The 14,591-nt window shown below is 63.4% G+C and overlaps 2 protein-coding genes and 3 non-coding genes across 17 annotated transcripts in view; all 5 read left to right on the top strand.

Annotated features, from left to right (window-relative positions):
• Positions 1 to 4,981, top strand: part of DCTN1 (dynactin subunit 1) — a 134,683-nt gene extending 129,702 nt beyond the window's left edge. For 11 of the 13 annotated variants that reach the window (XM_050944872.1, XM_050944876.1, XM_050944874.1 and 8 more), the window contains 4 exons: positions 870 to 1,059; positions 2,299 to 2,375; positions 3,304 to 3,393; positions 3,861 to 4,981. In XM_050944872.1, the coding sequence (XP_050800829.1) occupies positions 870 to 1,059; positions 2,299 to 2,375; positions 3,304 to 3,393; positions 3,861 to 3,998 (495 nt within the window). In that variant the 3' untranslated portion in view covers positions 3,999 to 4,981. The remainder of the gene's footprint in view (positions 1 to 869; positions 1,060 to 2,298; positions 2,376 to 3,303; positions 3,394 to 3,860) is intronic. The other 2 variants (XM_050944868.1, XM_050944879.1) reach the window with 1 other exon arrangement.
• A 1,014-nt stretch (positions 4,982 to 5,995) lies between these two features.
• On the top strand, positions 5,996 to 13,922 carry NOP56 (NOP56 ribonucleoprotein). The gene is made up of 12 exons (XM_050944923.1): positions 5,996 to 6,078; positions 6,537 to 6,626; positions 7,455 to 7,569; positions 7,674 to 7,835; positions 8,500 to 8,698; positions 9,004 to 9,191; positions 10,099 to 10,250; positions 10,467 to 10,567; positions 11,367 to 11,515; positions 11,863 to 11,984; positions 12,184 to 12,324; positions 13,526 to 13,922. The coding sequence occupies exons 1-12, from the start codon at positions 6,076 to 6,078 to the stop codon at positions 13,697 to 13,699; spliced, it is 1,596 nt and encodes a 531-aa protein (XP_050800880.1). The 5' UTR covers positions 5,996 to 6,075; the 3' UTR covers positions 13,700 to 13,922.
• LOC127048509 (small nucleolar RNA SNORA51) lies at positions 8,798 to 8,933 on the top strand. The gene has a single exon (XR_007773703.1). It is a non-coding gene; the product is annotated as a small nucleolar RNA SNORA51 (small nucleolar RNA).
• Positions 11,645 to 11,715, top strand: LOC127048565 (small nucleolar RNA SNORD56). The gene has a single exon (XR_007773740.1). It is a non-coding gene; the product is annotated as a small nucleolar RNA SNORD56 (small nucleolar RNA).
• On the top strand, positions 12,035 to 12,103 carry LOC127048564 (small nucleolar RNA SNORD57). The gene has a single exon (XR_007773739.1). It is a non-coding gene; the product is annotated as a small nucleolar RNA SNORD57 (small nucleolar RNA).
• Positions 13,923 to 14,591: the final 669 nt, after the last annotated feature.

Below are 14,591 nucleotides of genomic sequence, written 5' to 3'. Positions count from 1 at the left end.
GACATTCGTCCGGCCAGGCCTGGGCTGCACACACCCCGACTGGCTACCGGGAATCACCCATTGCTCTCCAGCCAGTCCCCCCGGGGGGAGCAGGGAAGGGCAGTCCGCCTGGTCAGAGGAAGGGGATACCAGACGTGCTGGAGCTGGGATGGTTTAGTCTGGAGCTGTAGTGAGAGTCTAGAGGAGACTGGCTGACTGGGCCCCTGTTTATAGGAGCAAAGGGCCATTGGTAGTATGCAAAGGAAATGTACCGTTAACCTGTGGCCCTCCTTGCTGCAGGCATTGCTGAAGCTAATCGCTGACTGAGACTCGCAGGCACGTCAGACCCCTCTGCCCTAGGAGGGGCAGTGGCAGAGCCACTCGCAAGGATCAAATGCCAAGGACTCCCCTGCCTCCTTGTTCTTCCCCACCCCCCACACCAACTTCCAGGGCCCAGTGCTGTGCATTGGGGAGGGGTCCCTCCCTCCTCTATGCCATTCGGCGCAGAGGTGACACAGGCCAGCAGCCCCCAGCTCCGGGGCCTCAGGCTCTGTTCCGGGCGGCCAACTCCTGTTCTCCTCGACTGGAACTGCTGGGGTGTGGAGCGAAGAGCAGCATCTCAGGGTGGGAGGCTGGGTCCCTGCTCCCTGGGGTGAGTGGGAGGGAGCACTTGGCTCCCCCTGACGAGGGGAACTGTGTGGCTCGGCTAGTGGCCGGGTATCCCTGGGGAAGGAGCTCTGGGTCCCTCTGTTTGCCTGGTTCTCCTGTGGCTGCCGACTGGAGAATGGGCTGGGCCCCTCTTGCCTCCAAGTCCCATCACTTGGCCGGCAGGCTGGGGCTTGGGCTGGGGCGGAGCCGTGGCCTACACGCGTGTGTTGCTTCGTGCTCAGGGAGCCCAGATGAAGGCGGAGCTGGCAGCGCTGCCCCCTCTGCACGTCCCGAAGCTCTCGCTTCCCGAAGAGCGACAGGGGGAGGAGGTGGCCTCTGGCACCCTGTACAGGAAGACGAGCCAGCTGCTGCAGACCCTGTACCAGATGAGCGCCAATGCCAAGGTGGTGGATGTCACGCGCAGGAGCTCAGGTACAGCTCCTTGGCACAGGCGCCTCCAGGAGGCAGGTCAGCGGAGTCAGCTGGGACCCAAGGGGGGGTCCCCGTGGTCCAGGCCTGCTAGCGAACTTACTGGTGGTAGCAGCTTCAGTGCCAGAGGCCAGGTGGGCCCTTGTCAGACGGGCTGTGGGCAGGGCCTGTGGGCATGCTCTTCTCTCAGCCCGTGCCCAGGGCAGAGCCGGCCAGGGATGTCTGTCCTGTCCTGGGGGTGGCTGCTGTCTCTGGGGCTGAGCCCAGGCTGTCCCATAGGGTTCTGTCCGAAGCCCGCCTGCCGGTCTGTAACGCCCCCGCCTCGCCTCGCTGCAGCCGCTCGTTCAGCCGGCTCCACAGGGGGTGAGCACAGGGGACAGCACTGGGGATCCGGGGAAGCAGGCTGGAGACTTCTGCTTGTTACTTTAACCCATCAAGGTTTTGTGTTTCGCTGGAGATGACTGGTGCTGTCACTGTGCCCCCGCTGTGGGTATCTGCGTTCAGTATCCCCAGGGACCGAACGCTGAGACCCGCCAGTCGGGAGCCGGGCGAGCTAGGAATTCAGGGCCCCTGGAACCTGCTGGAGGTGCCTGGCTGTGCGGCCCACCAGCATGCCCCGTGCCCCTAGTGGGGCTGCCCATTTCCTGCCTTCCCTTGCGAAAGGTGCCCTCCCCGTGAGGCCTCCCAGTGATTTCTGGGCACTCAGCCTCCCTTGTGCTCCCTGTAGCCAGGCTCAGGGCTGTGGTGGTTTCCTTCTGAAGGGCCCAGAAGTGCGCCCTAGACACTGATCAGCCCCCGCCCAGGACAGGCCGAGCTCCTGCAGGCTGAAGGACTGCACCATGCCCTGGCCCTGGGAACTGCGTGCCAGGGTCCCGCTGACCTGCAGCCTGCATGGCACACGCTGGGCTATTCACCCCCGCTCCAGCCTCTCCTATCCTGGCCCCTCCTGGAGATTGGGGGAGCAGGGGCTTAGTCGCCCTATTCCCCCTGCTTTCAATGGGCCTCTGGGATGGGAATGTCCCTGCGGTGTCGTGTTTCTCCTTCGATAACCTGGATCCAGGATTCTCCAGTGCTGTCCTGTCTCTGCTGCGCAGCTGCATTTCAGTGCTGGGGGCTTGAGGCTGAATGCTGCTAGCCACAGTCACTGAGACCCTGGCTCGGGGCAGCTTCTCCCCCTCGCCCAGCTGGGACTCAGCACCCTCTCTGTGGGGAGCCCCCCTTACCGGGTTTCTTCTCCCGCAGCAGGAAGCCCGGCCGCCCAGCTGCTGGAGCAGACAGCCCGCCTGAAATCCCTGAGCAGCACCATCGACAAGCTGAAGGTAAATGCAGCAGCTGCCCGGGATCCGTCGGCATCTCTGCAAACACCCCACAGCCCCGCCTGGCGCCGAGGCAGCGAGCGAGCGACAGGGAGCAGCCAGTTCTTCCAGGAGAGCAACGCGCGGCTGAGTCTGCCACGGGCTGTGGGGGCGCGATCATCAGCATCTCCCTAATAACACTGCCGGTGCCCCTCACTCCCGCCCTGCAGCCCCCTGCCCCCTCCCCCAGCTCTGCCGGTGCCCCTCACTCCCCACCCGCAGCCCCTGCTAGCCCAGCCCTGCCCCCCCCCGACTTGCAGCCCCTGTTAGCCCAGCCCTGCCCCCCCACAAGCACTGCCGGTGCCCCCCCTGACTTGTAGCCCCTGTTAGCCCAGCCCTGCCCCCCCACAAGCACTGCCGGTGCCCCCCCCGACTTGCAGCCCCTGTTAGCCCAGCCCTGCCCCCCCTACCCCCGCTCTGCTGGTGCCCCTCACTCCCGACCTGCAGCCCCCTGCTATCTAAGGGGAGACTGTTACACATGTGGTTCTTTTTTTTTTTATGTGAACAAGTATTTCCTTAAACCTGTGACTAAAGTGGCTATGACCCCAGATAGCCACGTTCTCCCCCCCGCTCCAAAAAATGCCTGTGTGCTCTGTGCACACGCTGCCTTGGGCATGCTGCTTACTCAGGTGTCAGGGGTGGGAGGGGAGAAGGGAACTCCACCTGTGGAGCCGCTTAGACACCTTGTCATTTACCCTGGGCAAGGCAGGGTTAGCCATCCCCGTCCTCCCACTTCCTGGGTGATGTGGGGAGCTGCTCTTGCCTGCTGGAGACTCTGGCAGGAGAGGCTGGGAGCTCCCCACCCCACACCTGCGTGCGGGGGTGCCGGGTGCCCTGCAGGGTGCACATCTGGTGGGATGATGTTGCCCTGCTCCATTTTCCTCCCTTGCAGGATGAAGTGATGAAGGAGACGGTCCTGCAGCACCCTGGGGCCAATGTCCTCACCGACTTCGCCACCTTCCCATCCTCTGCCTTCCTCAAGGTGAGACGCTGCTCTCCGGGGAGTGTTCCCCACAGCTCTGGGGGTGACGGCTGAGGGAGCACGTGGCCCAGCAGGTGTCCTAGCCAAGCCCAGAAGGGTCTGCGCTGAGTTCCTGTGGCCTGTGCGCAGGAGCTCCCTTGCCACGGTCTGGAGGATTCGGATTAGTAGTCTGGAGGCTGCAGGGTCCCAGCACCTGTAGCTGGGGGAGCTGGTTGCTGTTCGTGGGGGGTCGCACATGCATCCCCATGCAGCGTGGCTCTGGGCTGAATGGAGCTCCATGGGCCTGCTGACAACACTCCCTGCCAGGGAGGAAAGGCGACTGGGCCCTGGGGTGTGTGAAACCCCCTCGGGCGACACCCTCTGGAGCTGGCCCCTAGGAGATAACGCAGTATTACCCTCCTGGCACTTAGGTTGGCTTTTATCAGCCTGAGTCCTGCTGCCCCTGACCCTCCGCTCTGCTCTTCCAGGCCAGAGAGGAGAAGAAGGATGACACCGTGTACATTGGCAAAGTGACCTTCCCCTGCCAGCCTGGGCATGGCCAAGTGCACAAGCTCGTCCTGACACCGGAGCAGCTGTGTGAGCTGCATGGCCGCCTCATCTCCTAAGGGTCCCCCCCACCGAGACGATGTTCCTGGCACAGCCCCTCTCCCCAGCCCGTTACTGAGTCTCTTCTCCAAGGCCCTTCTTGGCAGGGACTTGCTAGCCTGTGTGTACAGCAGACCCCAGCTGGAGCACTGGGTTCCAGCTAATGAAACCACTTGCCTTGCTGCCCCGCCGAGGGGGACCTTGGCATAGCTGTGTGTGCGTGTGTGTTCGCTCCTGCCTGGATCTCCAGCTGCCTTTCCTCCTCCCCACTCTCCTGGTGCATCTGAGAGCTGCCTTTCTCCTGGGGGCGGGGCTGATTGTGTACATTACACTCACAAGTGAAAACTCTTTCAACACCCACCCCAGCAGCTCTTTGTTCAAACGGCACCGACCTGGCCAGGGAGCTCACGGCTCCTGATCCGCTCGGCCCCTGGTAGTGCCAGGGCAGGCTCTGTAGGGAGCACCACCTTTCTCCAGCTGGGATTTGAGTGGCACGGGGGACAGGGGCTGGCCTTGCACTGAAGTTGGGAGAGGCATTGTAACCCTGCCCAGCTCAGCTCAGACTAACTGACCAACATGAGAAACCCAGCCAGAGATGCCTCTGTTCTGCCCTGCTCAGTGCTGAGGGGTTTGGGCTCCTGGCCAGGCAGTGGCGCTGTGCCTTTAGCTCCTGTCACTGGATGAAGGGTTCATGCCAGAGGGGAAAGGGAGCTCCTGGGGCTCCTGCTCTGAACACTACAGATACCCGCAGTGGGGTGAGTTCAAAGCCCGTCCCACCAGCTGCTGGTGTCAAATGTCTCTGCCGCCCCCCCCCCCCGTTGCTGCGGTTGTCACCTCAGTGCAGGGGGCTGGGAGCTCAGTTCCCCCATGGCTAGTGGGTGAGTGCGGGGAGGAGCTTTGGGTCTGTTGGTACGTGCACAGGCTGCTGCACCATCCCCTCCTGTAACCGGTTCCTAGCACTCCAGGGCTCTGGAAATGAATAAAGCTACAACTGTTAAACCCAGCTTGGTCCAGTGAGGTTATTCTGCGCTCCGCCCGCTGGGCCCACGGCCAGGGCTGGAATTGCCAGGCTCGCCCTGGCCTGTGCTGCCGGCTGCCTGCAGCCTCGTGCTAGACGAGCTCGTAGGAACCATGTCACAGCTTCCTGAGCCGCTCAGCCCTGGAGGGGATCGTAGGCCCAAAAACGCAGCTTCCAGGAAGTGGCAGACGGGGAGCGACCCTGAGCGTAACGAGAAGGGTTTGTTCCGCCCGTTAGCGGCAGGGGGTCAGTCCGGGGAGCTGGGGCCCTGCCTGGGCGGGCGGGAGGCTGCGGCGAACCCCAAGGGCTCAGTGCGCCCAGACTGGGGCAGCCCCCGCACGCTGCGGGGGGAGGAGGCACCGGGGCTGGGGACAAGAGCCGGCCGAGCGCGAGGCCCTGGGGGGGCGGGGCCCTTCGCTCCCAGAGCTCCCGGCCCGGCGCGGGGCAGGTCCCGTCACCGGAAAAGGGCCACGTGGTGCCCAGCTGTAAACCGCGGGGGGCGGGGCCCGGGAACCAGCCAATCCCGCCGCCCGCAGGCTGGGGCGGGGCCCGGGAACCAGCCAATCCCGCCGCCCCAGGCTGGGGCGGGGCCCGGGAACCAGCCAATCCCGCCGCCCCAGGCTGGGGCGGGGCCCGAGGGGCGGGGGGGCAGCAGGGGGCTCCCGGCTCCAGCCCGGGCGGGACCGGCTCGTGCGCGGGGGGCGGGGCCCGAGACGCGGGAGCTCCAGCGGTTTCACTGAGTGAGACAGGGAGGGCTCTGAGGCCCTCTCGCTACCCCATTGGCGGATGAGGGAAATGGGGCGGGACCTGAGGGCGCGCTCGCTACGCCATTGGCAGATGAGGGAAAGGGACGGGTTCTGATGGCGGTCTCGCTATCCCATTGGCGGATGAGGGAAATGGGGCGGGACCTGAGGGCGCTGTCGTTTCCCATTGGCGGATGAAGGAAAGGGGCGGGTTCTGATGGTGGTCTCGCTATCCCATTGGCGGATGAAGGGAAGGTCGGGCTCTGATTGGCGGAGACGTCGGTTTCCGGTTCCGGCGGGTCTCTCTGCGGCCCCGTTGCGCGGGGAGGCAGCAGGATGGTGAGCGGCCTGCGGGGCCCATCCGAGTCCATCCCCGCGCGGCGGGTCCGGGCCCGGGCAGGCGGGGCTAAGGCTGGACTGGGGCCGCGGGGGTGGTTGGCCGGGCGGGTGCCTGGATGGCTCGGGGCGATGGGAGGCGGAGGCGGGGCCGGGCTGGGAGGACCGGCTTGGGGCGGGAGGGACGGGGGCCCGGGTGGCTCGGGGCGATGGGAGCAGGCCCGGGGTGGGGGGACCGGCTTGGGGCGGGAGGGACGGGGGCCCGGGGGGGCTGGGTGGCTCGGGGCGATGGGAGCAGGCCCGGGGTGGGGGGACCGGCTTGGGGCGGGAGGGACGGGGGCCCGGGGGGGCTGGGTGGCTCGGGGCGATGGGAGCAGGCCCGGGGTGAGGGGACCGGCTTGGGGCGGGAGGGACGGGGGCCCGGGGGGCCCGTCCCGCGGCTCTGACGCTCCCTCTTGCAGGTGCTGCTGCACGTGCTGTTCGAGCACGCGGCCGGCTACGCGCTCTTCGTCGTGCGGGAGGTGGAGGAGATCAGCCTGCTGCTGCCCCAGGTGCGGGGCCGGGTCTCCTGCTGCCCCGGCTCGGTCACCTTAGGCCCCGGGGTTGGGGGTGCTGGAGCCACTCGTGGTTCCCCCCGGAGCAGGGCCAGTGTGTGCCCACGTGCGCAGCGGGGCCCGGCCCTCAGCTGGATGGGCCCTGGGAGGTCTCGGGGTCTCCTTGGGGAGCCCCATCCTGGTCCTAGGCTTGTCACTGCGTACGGGGAACGTGCTCCCTGAGCTGACCTCGGTGCCTGGCCCAACGGGGGCTTCCCCATCTGTTCCTGGCCTTTCCAGGGGTGGGTGCGGGGAGGGAAAGCAGCGAGATGGGTCCTGGCAGGGGGGCCGAGGTGCATGGAGGGGGGTTGCTGGGAGGGGGATTGTCCCATGGCGGTAGGACCCGGCCTCCATTAGGAAGGTGGGCTGCATGGGAACCGAGCCAATGGGGCTGAGCCTCTGTTCAGGCAGGCTCAGCTGAGTGCTGTGATGAACAACCCAGATCTGTCAATCCGCTGAAAGCTGTGATGTCTCGCTGTGTCTGAGCACTCGGTCCGGCCGGGGGGGGAGGTATTTGCAGCTACGCGGCTCCCAAGGTGCTGACAGGGTGCTTGTGAGTCGAGCTGGTGCTGTGTTCCAGCCAGGTGTCCCCGAGGGATCTCAGCAGCTTCCTGCTCTTACAGAGAAGCCGTGTGTGTTGGGGCTGCAATCTGCAGCCTTTGCTTTAGCTGCATTACTCATGGGGGCTTTGTGCTCAGTCAGTATATGTGCTGCTGGCCCCTCTGTGGGTTGGGGCCCCAGGTTGCCCTGTGGGATGCTCACCCGCTGCCCTGTGGCCCCTTCCAGGTGGAGGAGAGCATCCTGAACTTTGGCAAGTTCCACAGCATCGTCAGACTGCTGGCCTTCTTCCCATTCAAATCTGCCCAGAGTGCCTTGGAGAATGTCAATGCCATCTCGGAAGGTGAGGCTGGGCTCGCGGCTGCTGCCCTTTGGGCCGGCAACGGCCTTGGAGACTTGCTGCCCTGTAGCTGCACAGCCCATTAACGTCTCCCCTTCCCGGGGCAGGGATTCTCCATGAGGACCTCAGGCTGTTCCTGGAGACCAACCTGCCAGCCAAGAAGAAGAAAACGTTGCTGGGAGTCAGCGACGCCAAGATTGGGGCTGCCATCCAGGAGGAGCTGGGTTACCAGTGCCAGACTGGAGGGGTCGTGGCAGAAATCACGCGAGGTGAGAGGAGACGGGGGGCTCTAGTAAGGCCTGGAGATGCCAGCCGGCCCCCTGGGGAGTGATACGCCTGGGTCTGTCCCCCAGTGCCCTGCATGTGTGTGGGGTGTCCCTGTTTGCATTGGAGGGGAGGTGCTGGGATAATAAGGGGACCCCAATGCTCACTCCAGGCTGCCCTCACTCCTAGGCTTGTCCTGGGGCGGGCAGGGCTCGGTGCTCCTCCAGGCTGCCTCACTCCTTGGCTTGTCCCTGGGCGGGCGGGCAGAGACTCAGTGCTCACTCCAGGTTGCCCTCACTCCTAGGCTTGTCCTGGGGCGGGCAGGGCTCGGTGCTCCTCCAGGCTGCCTCACTCCTTGGCTTGTCCCTGGGCGGGCGGGCAGAGACTCAGTGCTCACTCCAGGTTGCCCTCACTCCTAGGCTTGTCCTGGGGGCGGGCGGGCGGGCAGGGACTCAGTGCTCACTCCAGGCTGCCCTCGATGCATGGCTTGTCCCAGGGGAGGGCGGGCGGGAGCTCGGTGCTCACTCCAGGCTGCCCTCGATGCATGGCTTGTCCCAGGGGAGGGCGGGCGGGAGCTCGGTGCTCACTCCAGGCTGCTCTCGCTCCATGACTTGTCCCTGGGGCCCGCGGGCAGGGGCTCGGTGCTCACCAGAAGTTCTGTGCCCGCAGGGATCCGCCTGCACTTCCACACCCTGGTGAAGGGCCTCACTGCCCAGTCGGCCTCCAAGGCGCAGCTGGGCCTGGGGCACAGCTACTCACGTGCCAAAGTGAAATTCAACGTCAACAGAGTTGACAACATGATCATCCAGTCCATCAGCCTGCTGGACCAGCTGGACAAGGACATCAACACCTTCTCCATGCGTGTCAGGTGAGGGCTCTCTGAGCCGCGGGGTCGAGGGCAGTGCTGTGTGCAGAGAACACTTCTGCCCTGGATGGCGTGGGGGTTAGTGTGGCGCCTGGGCGTCATCCCCTCCCCGTGCTTACCGCAGGCAGCGCAACACCCACCGCTGACTGCATAGAAAGGGGAGGAAGAGCATCAGCCCTGCATACACCCCAGCCAGGGAGCCTGTGACCTGGGCTGTCTTGTTAGCTGGGAGACACGTCTGCTGCGGGGGAGGACACGGCAGGTCCATCATCTCCCCTCCCTGACTGCTCTCCTCTGGCCTCCCGCAGAGAGTGGTACGGGTATCACTTCCCAGAGCTCATCAAGATTGTGAGTGACAACTACACCTACTGCCGCCTGGCCAAGTGCATCGGGAACCGCAAGGAGCTGAGCGAGGAGAGGCTGGAGGCGCTGGAGGAGATTGTGATGGATAGCGCCAAGGCCCAGGCTATTCTGGATGCTTCTCGGTCATCCATGGGTTAGCTGCACTTCTAAAACTATCCTGAGGGCTGGAGGGTGGGTCTCTAGAGCTGGCACTGGGGTCTCTGCACCGGGGTCTGAGGCTCATGGGGTGGGGGAGGGACAGGTCAGGAGTGCTGGTCCTGGGGTCTGAGGCTCATGGGGTGGGGGAGGGACAGGTCAGAAGTGCTGGTCCTGGGGTCTGAGGGCTCATGGGGTGGGGGAGGGACAGGTCAGGAGTGCTGGCCCTGGGGTCTGAGGGCTCATGGGGTGGGGGGAGGGACAGGTCAGGAGTGCTGGCCCTGGGGTCTGAGGGCTCATGGGGTGGGGGGAGGGACAGGTCAGGAGTGCTGGCCCTGGGGTTTCTGCACTGGGGTCTGAGGGCTCATGGGGTGGGGGGAAGGACAGGTCAGGAGTGCTGGCCCTGGGGTTTCTGCACTGGGGTCTGAGGGCTCATGGGGTGGGGGGAGGGACAGGTCAGGAGTGCTGGCCCTGGGGTCTGAGGGCTCATGGGGTGGGGGGAGGGACAGGTCAGGAGTGCTGGCCCTGGGGTCTGAGGGCTCATGGGGTGGGGGAGGGACAGGTCAGGAGTGCTGGTCCTGGGGTCAGAGGGCCCAATATGTTGCACATGGCTCGGGGTGTGTGTAGGTGGGGGCAGAGCTGCTATGGGCTCCCCATATCATCTTGCCTGTTCCTTCTTGATCAGGATATCCACTGAGCAGAGGCTGATGGGGAGGGGCAGGGGGTCAGGGGAGGAATTCTCTCCCCACCCCCATTGGCTAGTACTGGCTGTGGTTGGCGGAGAGGCTCAGGACTCTGACCTGCTGCTTCTCTTGGGGGTGGCGGTTCCTGGGTTGCAGCGCCCTGCAGGGGTCGCCCTGGCCCAGGGGCAGTTCTTGTCATGCGCTGACATCTGCTCTCTGTAGGGATGGACATCTCCCCCATTGACCTCATCAACATCGAGAGCTTCTCCAGCCGGGTGATCTCGCTGTCCGAGTACCGCAAGGGCCTGCAGGAGTATCTGCGCTCCAAGATGGGCCAGGTGGCTCCCAGTCTCTCCGCCCTCATCGGAGAAGTGGTAAGTGGCTGGGGGCAGGGGTGGTCTGTGCTCCCCCAGGCCACAGAAATGATGTTCTAGTGTGAATCTGTCAATCCACTGAGCTCTGTGCTGAGACACGGTCACTGCTGATCCATGCCCTGGGGAGCTGTGGCACCGAATGCAGCATTGCATGCTGGGGCCTGTAGTCATCTCGGCTCTCTCACCATCCTGCTTGTCTCCTTGGCGTCTCTGCAGGTGGGCGCCCGTCTGATCTCCCATGCCGGCAGCCTGACGAACCTGGCCAAGTACCCGGCCTCAACGGTGCAGATCCTGGGGGCAGAGAAGGCCCTCTTCAGGTACAGCTGCAGGGTGGTCGTGGTGATGGCAGGCTCCTGGGCCGCTGGGCTTGACACGTTGGCCAGACACGGCTGCATGCGCCAGTGATAAACCAGCCCCAGTCTCTGAGCGACCACCGAGGCTTTTCCTTCACTCTTGCTGAGCATTTGGGTCCGGGTGCTGGGTCTGTCATGGAAACCCTGCAGCAGGTTAGCTATTCTGATTGCTGGGCAGGGGGAGTGACAGGCAGAGAGAGAGAGACTAGTACCAGCCATGCATGGCAAGCTGGGAAGTGTCCAGCACCTGGCCTGGATTTCAGGCCTGGCTGTCACATGTATCTGACTCCTGGGAAGGAGATGGGGCCAGGCAGCTTCTGCTGCAGCTGGGATGTTGGGTACTGGTGGACCATGGCTCCCGCAGGCTCCATAGTCAGTGCTGCTCCAGGGTGACTGCCAGCTGCCTTCTGGTCACAGGGAAGGCTGCTCTTGTTGCTTCCTGTCATCTGCCAGGCTGTGTGAGGACTGTGACGCCTTCTGGCTCTCAGCGTCTGGCATAGCTAGTGCCTTAGCCGTGGTTGTGCTGCTTTCTAGGGGTGCAGGAAGGAGCAGAACTGGGTGGTTTTGGGGGGGGAGGGTGGGCCTTCAGACCCGCAGTACGGCTGCAGTCACCTAGGTGCGTTCACCCCCCTGAGCACTGGGCTGCTGCATCATACCAGGCCAAGCAGGTTGGATTGGGTTGGCAGTCTCTGGCCACAGGCCGCTCGCCAGCCCCAGCAGGATCAGGGCTCCAGAGCGACCTTCATTCCCATCCTTGTTCCAGGGCCTTGAAGACTCGTGGCAACACCCCGAAGTACGGGCTGATATTCCACTCCACCTTCATCGGGCGAGCGGCTACCCGCAACAAGGGGCGCATCTCCCGCTACCTGGCCAACAAGTGCACCATCGCCTCCAGGATAGACTGCTTCTCAGGTGCTGCTTTCACCGAGCCCCTGCCACGCCCGGCTGGGGGAGGGTCCTGCCTGGGCGCTGTCCCTCCAGTGGCACGAGATGCCGAGCTGGAGGCCAGTGGAGTGTCAGTCACACAAATCCCAGCGGCTTCTGCAGTGATGGGAATATTTTTCGTCAACAGCATTTCACGTGGTGAATGGTGACACCTGTTTTCTGAGCAAAGCCGGCTCAGGGGCTGGGAAACGGGGGGCTGCCTGCTGGATGGCAGGGGCTGGCGGTTGATGGGGTGTGGGCAGCTGGCTGTGAATGGGGTGGGTTGGCTTTGCTGCAGCTAGCAGCCTGTCATTCACGCTGCCCCCTCTCTGCAGATGTCCCGACGAGCGTCTTTGGGGACAAGCTCCGGGAGCAGGTCGAGGAGCGCCTGGCCTTCTACGAGACAGGAGAGCCTCCCCGCAAGAATCTGGATGTCATGAAGGAGGCCATGGTGGAGGTGAGGGGCTGGGAGGGGCCTGAGGTGCTGCGGGACTCCTGGGCGGGTGCCGGACATGATGTGAAATCTCCTGCCTGACCAACTGCTGGAGGCAAAAGCTGATTTAATGAGGCTGATCCGACACCTCGGGAGTGGGGAGCCTGGCCTGCCCGTCACGATGGGCTCAGTGCTGATGGAGCCTCCGTTGTCCCTTTGCCAGGCTACCGAGGTGGCTGCCGAAATCAAGAAGAAAGAGAAGAGAAAGAAGAAGCGGGAGAAGAAGCGGCTGGAAGCCTTAGCAGTGGCAGCAGCTGCTGAGGAAGCTGAGAACTCTGTGCTGGAGACAACCATGGAGGCAGAGGTAAAGAACCAGGAATGCGCCCTAGGGCCTAGGCTGGCTGCAGAGGCCCTCACGCTGTTCTCTGATGGGGAGGCCTGGACCCGGTATTTCCATCACGACTTGTGTGCTCCAGACAGGTCCTGTCCAAAGTCTCACCCAGCAGAGGGAGAGGATGGGGGCTTGGGTCCATCGCCTGCCCAGGGAGCTCGGAACGAGGCAGTTTCCTGGCTTCTCATTTCTGCCCCTTCGTACAGCAGCGAAAGGCAGCAGCTGGGGGCAGAGGCAGGTGGCTCTGGGAATTGCTGAGCGGTGCAGTGGGGCCTGGACCTCAGCTCCACTGAGTGTCTGTCAGCCTGCAGCTCAGACAGATACTCTGAGCCCCCACGACACCCAGGGCAATGCCTCCGATTGCACAGATCTGGCCTGCATGCTTTAATCAGTGCAAGGGCTGACCGGTCAATGGGCGTAATGTGGGAATATAGCTCCTACATTATTATTCCCAGCTGCCTGCAGACTCAGGCTGACAACGCTGTTAATTGGCCTGCCCTATAGGGTTGCAAAGGAAGAGTTTGAGGATGAGGACGAGGGAGAATGCAGCTGGAGCCCCAGTGAGCTCGCACAGCCTGCTCATGGGTCCGTATCCTGCCTTCACAGGGAATGTGCCTGAGGTGCACATCTCCCTCAATGACTGGAGCTCCTGGAGGCCCCAAGCCCTGGCTGCAGGGGATGATGTCCCAGAGCCCAGACGCTCTGGGGCTGATGCGCTGGGCAATCCTGTGATTGAATGGCAGGTGCAGTGTGGGAGCAGCCACTGGCTGCCAGGTTTCAGATCCTCAGGCAGGGCAGCCAGCACATGGCAGGGAGTGAGGAGAAAGCAAAGGGAACAGTGGACTGGGACCACTAGACCTTGCTTGGGCTGCCTGATGTGTGGCCGCTATCCTGGGCTGTGTGAAATGGGCTGGTCCTAGTCCTGGCCAGCCTCCTCTCACTGCTGCTCTCCATGTTGGGCTGTGGTTCTGAGGGGACTTGCTAGGGGATGTGGCCTAGAAACCCACGTGTCCACGCAGCGCAGGCATCAACCAATGCCAGCCTCTGCAGAGCACTGCACATTAGCCCGTGTAATGCCTGAGCTGCTCCTGTTCCAGCACCAGCAGGGCATGGGCCTGAGTGCTACACCCCAGGGGGTTCACAGGGCACCTGTAATCCCCCCTCTCTGCTCCAGGAAAACGACACAGAGCCCAAGAAGAAGAAAAAGAGGAAGCACCAGGAGACCTCACTGGACGAGAACGGGCTGGCAGAGGAGCTCTTGCCCAAAAAGCAGAAGAAACTGGCCCAGGAAGAGCCCCCCCAGTCAGACAAGAAGAAGAAGAAGAAAAAGGTCCAGGAAGAGGATTAGCGAGGGCGTTACCAGGCCGTGCCGGGGGACCTGTGCTGCAGCAGCACAGGCTGCCCAGCACGCAGACACTTAACTTTCCCGGCTCTCGAAACCTGTTGCTTCTTGTCCAGCATTTCAAGGCAGCTGTGTGTCCTAGAATGTACCCAGCCGGAGCAGCCTGCCTGAAATGCGTTCTGGTCTCTGGCATCTCCCATGAGTCTGGGCAGAACTTGCAGTGCTGGGCTCGATTCATGGCACGTCAGGCTGTGCCTAGCCACTGGTTTGACGTGGTCGAGACAGTTATTCCTTGGAGCGCGTCTGGCCTGGGACCGTGGAGCCTGCACCTCTGGAGCTGCCTGCGTTGGGCTGTTCCGTTCTTGGGCTTCCGCAGCAGAGCGTGCTCCCACCGGACAGTGCCGCCTCCCCTCCGCACTGCAGCAGTGTCCAGAGGCCAGCTGGGCCGTGGGAGGGATTGCTGGGCCAGGAACCAGTGCTTGTGTTTCTGTTCAAGCCGTGAGCTCTGTCCTCTGCACAGGGTGTTACTGCGGAAGCAGAGGGAGTGGAACAACCTCCTGGCCCTACCTGTGACTGAAAACAAACTACCACTAACAATAAATGTCTCGAGCTTTTCACGCCTCTGTTTGTTTTTAAGAGAGACACTTCCCTGTACTGCCCCAGCTCGGCCTGGCCTTTGGCTTCTAGCTCTGCAGGTTTGCAGCTGCCTAGAGCATGAGCCGGGGGAAGACAATTGCTCAAGGCCAGAGGGTTTTAATTTCTTGGGTAAAGATTTCAAATAGGGTGTTGGGTCCAGTTGTGAGTCCCTCCTTCAGACTGCCCCACTGAGCCCGTGTCGTGGGCAGGACCCCAGCAATGGTGTGCACTGTGATGCTGGGGGTGTTCCCCCGTAATTGTC

The sequence above is a fragment of the Gopherus flavomarginatus genome, chromosome 3 (genome assembly GCF_025201925.1).
Source record: "Gopherus flavomarginatus isolate rGopFla2 chromosome 3, rGopFla2.mat.asm, whole genome shotgun sequence".
Taxonomy (NCBI): domain Eukaryota; kingdom Metazoa; phylum Chordata; order Testudines; family Testudinidae; genus Gopherus; species Gopherus flavomarginatus.
The sequence above is the reverse complement of the archived record's forward strand: the minus strand, read 5'-3'. Positions and strand labels throughout refer to the sequence as shown.

Excerpts from the sequence above, each read along its gene's own strand:
- NOP56 (XM_050944923.1), top strand. Across the intron at positions 7,570-7,673 it reads TGTCAATGCCATCTCGGAAG|GGATTCTCCATGAGGACCTC; the intron begins GTGAGGCTGGGC and ends TTCCCGGGGCAG. Across the intron at positions 12,325-13,525 it reads AGACAACCATGGAGGCAGAG|GAAAACGACACAGAGCCCAA; the intron begins GTAAAGAACCAG and ends TCTCTGCTCCAG.